At 40.7% G+C, this 10,068-nt stretch overlaps 1 protein-coding gene across 1 annotated transcript; it reads left to right on the forward strand.

Moving 5' to 3' along the window:
• Positions 1-2: 2 nt before the first annotated feature.
• Positions 3-8,776, forward strand: actmap (actin maturation protease). The gene is made up of 8 exons (XM_058387269.1): positions 3-54; positions 302-397; positions 685-896; positions 1,025-1,093; positions 1,669-1,793; positions 3,734-3,863; positions 3,976-4,046; positions 5,847-8,776. Exons 2-8 carry the CDS (start codon positions 392-394, stop codon positions 6,170-6,172), a joined length of 939 nt encoding a protein of 312 aa, XP_058243252.1. The 5' UTR covers positions 3-54; positions 302-391; the 3' UTR covers positions 6,173-8,776.
• The last annotated feature ends 1,292 nt before the right edge of the window (positions 8,777-10,068 follow it).

Here is a 10,068-nt window from a genome sequence, read left to right on the forward strand (position 1 = left end):
AACGTGACTCCATCGTCCACTTTGTTATTATGTCCGGGTCGAACATTGTTTAAGGTACCTTACTTTGAAGGGACATATTCAAATGTTCCATAATTTGTTCAGTTTTCTAAATAAAACGTGGTTATGCAGAAAAAAAAGACAACATTTTGCGAGTTCGCCTGGAGCATTAACAATTTATTACCTTATTAGGAATCCGTGTCTATATTTTGCATGGCGCTCAGGCTGAATCCTAAATAAGTGTATTTCGGTAATGTAGTGCACTATGTAGTGTGTTGACGCCATTCTTTTATGCCCCGTGTAGTGCGTGAAGAAAGGGTTAAGGGATCGATTTAAGATACAGCCTCAGACCCGGTCACGTTGGAGCTGTTTGACATGGAATTAAACTGTTCTAATGGAGGTTAGTGAAGATTTTACTGGTAATGTGAGTGAGTGATGTAATTATTAGCCATAAGTGGGGTTTATAATGTCAGAAAAATGATTTTCTCACTGTATTAGTTAAAGTGAAATTGTATAAAAGGGGCTTTTTGTTTGTAGTTTCCTGACGGTATATGGTTAAAAAAAAAGGTGTTCTTAATGGTTGTGTCAGAAGAACTATTTTCTACTTCATCTACAAATGTATTTTAATTGAAATTTATGAATGCATAAAATACCTTTACTGTACTTAATTCCCTGTTTCCCCCCCAGAAAGATAAGCAGGAGCTCATGTCTGTATCTCCCTTTCCACCTGCACTGCCCTCACCTCCACTACCTCCACCTCCTCCTCCTCCTCCTGCCCCAGCTTGGGCTCCTTCACTGCCCAGTAAGAAGAAGCTGTACCAGGCCATAGCAGAGGGACGGACGGCTGTTGAAGGAGATTTTGAGGAAGCCTGTTTGCTCCTTACACAACGAGAGAGCAGGTAAATAACTGACCAAGCAAGCTGTGATCAATAATCGATGGATTCATTCATTTGTACACATGCAGTGCACAAAAGTTTTGTTTTTTGTTTTATAAACACTTGCTTTATGAACAGTTTTCTTTATCCAGTTTCAGGAAGGACCTACAGTGGGTGCTGTTTAATAAATATGTCCCTTCATTGATCCAAGATGGCCCCAAGTGAGTCTGTTAGGTCTCAGACCACACATTACACACTAGTACTATATACATACATATTTTTGTAGGAGGAAAGTCCAGCGAGTGACTTTAATGTTCTTCGGTTAAACGTAGCGGTATAAATAAGCACTGGGTTATGGTTAGGGTTAGGTTGTAGAAATAGCAGAACAGTACACAATGTTGCCATACAGGATGTCCTGTAAGGAAACTGTGTACAGTTTACTTACAACTTAACCAAGCACTGTTGGTTTGATAAATTATGGTGCTGTACCTCATGTTGTTGTTTCTATTTCACTCTCTCTTTTCTTTCTCTCTTTCTCTTTCCCTCTGAGGTAGAATATATCTACCATATTCCTGAAATAAAATACATTTATTGATGTAAAATTGTGTCTGAAATGTATAGAGATAAAGATCAGTTCACATACGACAGCACCACAGTCTTGCGTCTTATTTTTCACTTGCATTACACTCACCAAAATGGGTTCATCTGTTCTCTGTATAATCAGACCATAATTGTTTTATTTTTATTATTATTATTATTTTTTGAACTATGCTCATTTTTACTGGTCTGATTTTAGATGTGGATTAGTGGCTTTATGGATGGCATCCCATCTGCTGAAGCCTGCCATGACCATATCCATAGAAGACATCATGCAAAAGGCCGTGAGCAAAGGCTACACTGCTCAGGGAGAGATGTTTTCAGGTACTCACTTAGTCTTTAAGGTGAGAAAGGAACCACCATGTCGGCGTGGAATCCAGAACAAAAGTCTTTTTCTGTGCTTGAATGCAAAGCACCATTGTTTATGAGGGACACCGTTCCCACTGCTGTTAGTTTATTCTCATGGGTGTAACTTCAAATGTACTGATAAGAGTCCAAGAAGAAAGTAATTACATTTGAAAGACAAGCTATGGACATGTATTCACTCGCAGGATTAATGGAAAAATGGGTGAAAGCATTTCTGCAGTGTTTGCTTGTATGATGCTTATCTCCTGGAAGCTATGCACTTCCATTTTAGCCATAAAGCCACACCTGCATTTTTAACACTTTGCATTCCTATGGAAAATCGATTTTCATGAAAAGTGGATTTCCTGATGATGAGCGTTTGACAGGGTTTACAATTGAGTAAGATTGCATCAGTTACACTGTGTTGCCAAAAGTTTTGGGACATCTGCCTTTACATGCACATGAACTTTAATTACATTCCATCCTTAATCCGTAGGGTTTAATAAGGGGATGGCCCGCGCTTTGCAGCTAGAACATCTTTAATTCTTCTGGGAAGGCTTTCCACAAGGTTTAGGAGTGTGTTCATGGGAATTTTTGACCATTTCTCTAGAAGCGCATTTGTGAGGTCAGGCACTGATGTTGGATGAGAAGGTCTGGCTCCACTATAATTCATCCCAAAGGTGATCTATCGGGTTGAGATCAGGACTCTGTGGAAGGGGACATCCCCAAACTGTTCCCACAAAGTTTAGAGCATGAAACTGTCCAAAATGTCTTGGTATGCTGAAGCATTAAGAGTTCCTTCCCCTGGAACTAAAGGGGCCAAGCCCAATCCCTGAAAAACAACCCTACACCAAACTTTACACTTGGCACAATACAGTCAGGCAAGTACCGTTCTCCAGGCAACCGCCAAACCCAGACTCGTCTATCAGATTGCCAGACAGAGAAGCGTGATTAATCACTCCAGAGAACACGTCTCCACTGCTCCAGAGTCCAGTAGCAGCGTGCTTTACACCACTGCATCCGATGCTTTGCACTGCACTTGGTGATATAAGGTTTGGATACAGCTGCTTGGCCACGAAATCCCATTCCATGAAGCTCTCTGCGCACTGTTCTTGAGCTAATCTGAAGGCCTCATGAAGTTTGGAGGTCTGTCGCTATTGACTCTGCAGAAAGTTGGTGACTTCTGTGCACTGTGTCACACTGTGACCCCGCTCTGTGATTTTTTTAAGTGGACTACCACTTTGTGGCTATGTTGCTGTTGTTCCCAGTTGCTTCTATTTGTTATAATACCACTAACAGGTGACTGTGGAATATTTAGTAATGAGGAAATTTCACAAATGGACTTTGCACAGGTGGCAATCACAGTATCACACTTGAACTCACTGAGCTCCTGAGAGCGACCCATTCTTTCACAAATGTTTGTAGAAGCAGTCTGCCTGCCTCGGAGCTTGAAGTTATACACCTATGGATATGGAAGTGATTGGAACACCTGAATTCAGTGATTTGGAGGGGTGTTCTACAACTTTTGGCATTGTAGCGTAGGTAGTTAGTGGCAGTTTACCCAAATCTAAAGTGTGACAGTAGCTCATATTGGCCACTGGGGGGCTGTATTTATGTTTGTACGCACACAAACAAGTCTGGAATAATCTTTTATTTTTTTAGGTTGATTCTTTTGCTAAACTTGTAGAAATTTTTTGTAGCATTTAGCTCCACCTACCTACATTTCTGATGAATTAGTAATTAAATGTGAAATATAAAAATCCTAGGATTTTGGTCCTATTTTTATGGCTTGTGGTGTGAAACTACTCAACCCTGTCCTGTCAGTAATTTGGATAGAAATAAATAAAAAGATTTCATTTCACAATATACTAATAGATTGAATCGTTTTTAGAAAGTTTAATTGATCTTTCTTTTCACAGCTTGTGATATGGCCCTGCTCGCAGAGGAAGTGTGTGGCGTCAGAGTGCAGAGGCTATCTGGAGGCATGACTGGAGAAAATGCTGCACTAATACTCAAACATCTCACTGACAGCCAGCCGATCTTAATACCGTATCCTGACCTGCATATGCCTTCCAACTGGTGGAGAAAATATAATTACATTAATAAGCAATAAGACGTGTTTAGTGGCTGATGTTCACTTGGCTTAACTACTTTGCCACAGATATGACGAGGATTTTAACCATGAGCCGTGTCAACGCAGTGGCCACAAAGCTCATTGGGCAGTGGCTTCAGGTGGGAGATACAAATAAATAAAATATACAACGTATGAAATATAAACATTTAGAAAGTAGAAACACCATCTGTACTGAGAATGAAGGTTTTTTTTTTTTTTTTTTTTTACATTCATACCTTGCATATGTCTTTCTCAAGATGTCGAAGATTGTGAGGGCGTGACAGGTTGAGCCGGTGTTTATCTTCCACCCTCTTTCCACTTGAAGGGAGATGGATTAATAGATAACTGCTTTATGATGCGTGTGTAAAAACACCTACAAACACATGCAAGCTGAACTAATAAGAGACACTGTGCAATACTGAGTCTTTCACACGTATTGTCCATTTTTGGTGTTTGTTTTAACAAGTATGATGTTTCGAGGCATTGTACCTAGAGATGCAAAAGATAAGGCGGTTTCTATGGAAACAGATTCACTTCTGCTTTTAGGTTGACCAGACAAAACTACGTCATTAGAATTATAGTAATTTTATCTAAATTAGATAATTCTAATGATCTAAATTCTATCTACATTCTAATCAGAAACGTGCAATCAAAGTGATGACTCACTATTCTCACGAACCATCAGCATTTAAACAACGTGAAGCTCATGAATGTCACATGACCTATAATCACCATTGTACCTGAGTTTCAGTTTCGGTCACTTTGATATGCAAACTGGCAGCAAGCTATTGAGAACAAGTAGCCTTGATTTACATATAGTCTTATACCCCTAGTTTGCATCTGATGTTATTTATACAATTATTCCTCTTTGCATCACACACCGCATACCTGCTAATTGTATACGCAGCTCTATTGTGAGGCCCAGGATAATAAGCCACACAGTGCAGGTGTAAATATACCTGACGCATATAAACTGACCAGGCATTACATTATAACCACTCGCTTAATATTATGTTGGTCCACCTTTTTCTGCCGAAAGAATTAGCATTAACTTCGGTAGCTTGTCTGTTGCCTTCGCTCCCCACGTGCATCAGCCTTGGTCACCCATGACCCTGTTGCCGGTTCACCACTGTTCTTTTCTTAGACCACTTTTTTGATAGATACTGACCACTGCACGTGGGGGAACGCCCCACGAGAGCTGCAGTTTTGGAGATGGTCTGATCCAGTCGTCTAGCCATTACAATTTGGCCCTCATCAAACTCGCTCAAATCCTTATGCTTGTCCATTTTTCCTGTTTCTAACACATCAACTTTGAGGACAGGTGCCATGATGAGGAGATCATCAGTCTTATTCACCTCACCTCTCACTGCTCATAATGTTATGCCTGATCGGTGTACAATACCGGTACTGAAATCTGATTGGTTAGAATTTTCCCATGTTAATTTTTCTACAGAATGGGTGTTTGGTGTTCTTTTTCACATTTAATTTGCTCTTATTATTTAGCCATTTTCCAGTTAATTGAAATATAGTGTTGGAGATATGTCAGATTAGAGTGACAAGACTGATTTGAGCTGACAGGAAAAGCTATGGCAATTTAAATAATTATTATTTACATCCATAGTGAACAGAAAAGCATATCAGAACACACAACACATTGAACATTGAGGCAGTGATATTTTTTTTAAAAATATGTGATTATTTTATTTTAATGTTCATTTATAGTTTGTTTATTTATTTATATGCTTGCTTGCTTATATAGTTTGTGTATTTATTTATTTATTTATTTATATGCTTGCTTGCTTGCATAGAACAACTGAAAATGAACAACAATGCTGATGTGTTCTGTAAGTCTAATACAGATCATTCTAATCAGTGCCTGAATATGTGAAATAACTAGGTGTAAAATGTCACACTTTCAGGCGTGCTGCTTGGGCTGACACAGGGGACCGTGAGCAGCAAGGAACTCCCCATTGACCCCACTCTGCCATGGCTGCATCTTTCCAGAGTTAACGCACCTGCTACCTGGCTCTTGAATCCAGTTGAAGTCTACATCTTGGCCAAACAGGGAAAGAGTCTGCGCTACCAGCTATGGAAACTGGAAACAGTGGCACAGAGTAACACCCAGCTTAGAGAAATGGACCTGCAGAGAGCCTGTGACGGATCTTACTACGTGCTGCCCCCTGGTGGGGTGGAGGAAGGACTTGCAGGCCAGGTGGTGCTACTATATACCTCACAGACAAACTGAAATCAAGAACAGGATGTGATGGGAATGATGGGAATACAACATGACTGTGTTTAGCATGCACCTTGAATTTAAATCAGTCTGTATTTGGCTATCCATTAGGTGGCCTTATTTAGTTGGCATTTCTGCTGCTTTCACCGCTCTCAATGGTCAGAGACTTCTGGGTGATTCATGGGTAATTTCCCTTTTCTCTAACTATGGAGACTGTTGCAAAAATATTATGGTGCTAAATTAAACCGGGCCGTGTTACTCTGCTGCTCTGACTAAAAACAGGATGTGTGGATTATTATGTTCTGGATTATTTTAACTTTTCAAAAGGGAGGTAAAGAGTTCAACACATGTTTGGCTGCTGCAGAAAAAAAGAAAGTGTCTATAATGCATCATATCGAGTATCGTTTTCCCATAGAGAAATATGGAAATACTGACACCACTCTGCCATGGCTACATCTTTCCAGAGTTAGCGCACCAGCTACCTGGCTCTTGAATCCTGTTTGAGGTCTATATCTCGGCCAAACAGGGGAAGAGTCTGCGCTATCAGCTATCAGAGTTAGTGCACCAGCTACCTGGCTCTTGAATCCTGTTGAGATCCACATCTTGACCAAACAGGGGAAGAGTCTGCACTATCAGCTATCAGAGTTAGCACACCAGCTACCTGGCTCTTGAATCCTGTTTGAGGTCTATATCTCGGCCAAACAGGGGAAGAGTCTGCGCTATCAGCTATCAGAGTTAGCGCACCAGCTACCGGGCTCTTGAATCCTGTTGAGATCCACATCTTGACCAAACAGGGGAAGAGTCTGCGCTATCAGTTATCAGAGTTAGCGCACCAGCTACCTGGCTCTTGAATCCTGTTTGAGGTCTATATCTCTGCCAAACAGGGGAAGAGTCTGCGCTATCAGAGTTAGCACACCAGCTACCTGGCTCTTGAATCCTGTTGAGATCTACATCTTGAACAACAGGGGAAGAGTCTGCGCTATCAGCTATAGAAACACCAAAATATTATGGTGCTGAATGAAACAGGGCCGTGTTATTCTGATGCTCTGACTAAAAACAGGATGTGTGTTCTGGATAATTTTAACTTTTCGAAAAGGAGGTAAAGAGTTCAACACACGTTTGGCTGCTGCAGAAAAAAGAAAGTGTCTTTCATGCATCATATCGAGTATCGTTTTCCCATAGAGAAATACGGAACAGAAAGATTAATCACACGACAGAAACGTTCATCTGTCCGATATTTATTTCAGTCTGTAGCCTTAACGTAAAAATAAAAAACATTTTCAGTGAAAAAATTGAATTGTATAATGTGTTCACAGCGGTAATGCATGCTTATATTAACCTTTCAATGCAGATATTTGCATGTTATACAGCCGCTCGCATAAGTATTCACCCCCAATCCGATAGTTTCCATCAGAAGCCATATTATTAGTTGAATGGAACGTGTCACATGATCACAATGTAAATACATCTGTTCCTGGAAGGCCCTAGAGTAGTTTAGAGAAAATACTTAAACAAACAGCATCATGCAGACATTAAGGAGCTATCAAACCCCCCCCCCCCCCCCCCCCGATATAGCCTTAAATATACACAGTCTAAGGATACTCAAAGGAAGTTAATCATGCATGATACAATATGTGGATGCTGGTTACTTCCCATAACTGTGTGTAAAAACATCGCATGATTCAGCTCCGAGTTGCTGACGATTTCTGAGCATACATGACTGCAGCTCCTGAGAAACAGTAGGTGGAGCTCAGCATGTTCTTGGAAACACTTACTTCTGCCTTTGACTCACTGATCAGCATGCAGGGTCGAACCTGAGATCACTAATACAGAAACACCTGTAAGGAAAAAAAAAATCTGTTCTGTGGATCATCATAAGGTCCATCTCTTTAATGTCGTGTCTTTATTTAGATTGCCAGATGTAACGGCTCGTCTAAAAGGAGTTCGAAGACCGGTGTGTCGGTGTGTATGATGAACCTGGACTGTAGAATAATTTCCTGATCATTTTCTATATCTCTAATTTGATACCAAACTAAAAGAAAAAGACCCAAACATTGCTATTGACATTTATATCAAGGACAATTTTTGGGTACAAACAGGACAATGGGGAAAATACATTTTCTGTGCATGGTGCTTATGAATGTCCAGGTAATTAATTAAAATCTCTGACTTTAACACTCCTTATATCTAATATCTCGTGTTTACAGTAAAATAATTAAAGATATTACATACTGAAACCATTCCCTGGATGTTGTGGGGGTTAGGATTTGACACCTCGCCCATCTGAATTCATCTCACATATTGTTTTGGTTAAATCTCAAGTCGAATGAAATGACGGTCTTCCTGTGGTCACTGTTGGTTGAGCAAGTGTTATTTCTGTTCAAGGAAATGATGAAAGCAGGAACACAGCCTTGCTTGCAATGGAACAGATGTTATCATTTTTGTGAACTGTTCACTGCATTATCTATATCTTAAAAGAAAATAGATGTTACTTTAATAGGTGTGGGCTTTTACTTTAAAGGAAAAAGATTTTTACTTTCATAAGAAAGTGGTCTTCTGGTGAAAAAGAGAACGATGAGAAGAAAATGTAACCTGCACAACGAACCGACATCCTAATGCCATGACCAGCATACTTCCAGTTTATTGGATTGGCATAAAAGATAAGGAAAATGGACATTTAACAAAACAAATGGGTTTAGTTTAGTCATATCTATGGAAATGGGCTAGCTTGCAACTGCAGCGAATTTCAAGGAATAAATGAATGACTGCATTTTAATATGTAACGCCGTTACGGAACAATGATGGACAAACATGAAGCGTCGGCCATGCAGAACAGATCTGGCGTAAATGTAGCCGCTCGTTTGTACACAATAGTATGTTCCGAAGAAATCATTCCCATCATACAACAAAGTTCATTTTTCCATTTCTTCTTCCTCGCGTGTGGTCTGAAGAAGCGATATAAGGTTTGTGAGAACTTGTAGCCTTCAACACAGCAAACCACCCCCACTCAGCAGTGCTGCTGGACTTGCAGAAAGACAAAAAAAAAAAAAAAGACATGAATTTCCATACACTTACACTGTACCTCCTTCTTAAATCTCTGATGTAACCCCAAAGACTTGCAGAGGCATGGTCACAAGGTGAAACAAAACTGCTCAGAGGAAAACTTTAAAGGAGAATCTTTTCTCAAACTACAGCCTATTTAAAGCCAAAACTGTGTGTGTACATACAGTGAAGTTAAATAGCTTTTATTTGTCACATATACATTACTGCACAGTGAAATTCTTTCTTCAACTATCCCCAGTACTGCCTAGCTACCGCTCTTGTGCCCTTGAGCAAGTCCCTTAACCCTCCCTGCTCCTGTATCATGGCTGACCCTGCACTCTGACCCCAACTTTCTAATAAGCTGGGATATGCGAAAACCTTTAAGGGCGGTGGTGGCTCAAGTGGTTAAGGCTCTGGGTCATTGACTGGAAGATCAGGGGTTGAAGCCCCAGCACTGCCAAATTGCCACTGTTGGGCCCTTGAGCAAGGACCTTAACCCTCTTTGCTCCAGGGGTGCTGTATCATGGCTGACCCTGTGCTCTGACCCCAACCTCCAAGGATGGGATATGTGAAGAAAGAATTTCACTGTGCAGTAATGTATATGTGACAAATAAAGGCTATTTCTTTTCAATTCTTGGAGGGTTGGGGTCAGAGTGCAGTGTCAGCCATGATGCAGCACCCCTGGAGTGGGCTTGGGTGAGGGCCTTGCTCAAGGGCCCAACGGTGGCAGCTTAGCAGTGCCAGGGCACGAACCCAGATCTTCCGGTCAACAGCCCAGAGCCTTAACCACTTGAGCTACCACTTTATGTTAGAAGCTCAATTCCTCTGTGTTGGGGAAGAATCTGATAATTTCACCGGTGTATGAA

This window comes from Hemibagrus wyckioides, linkage group LG04 (genome assembly GCF_019097595.1).
Source record: "Hemibagrus wyckioides isolate EC202008001 linkage group LG04, SWU_Hwy_1.0, whole genome shotgun sequence".
Lineage (NCBI taxonomy): Eukaryota > Metazoa > Chordata > Actinopteri > Siluriformes > Bagridae > Hemibagrus > Hemibagrus wyckioides.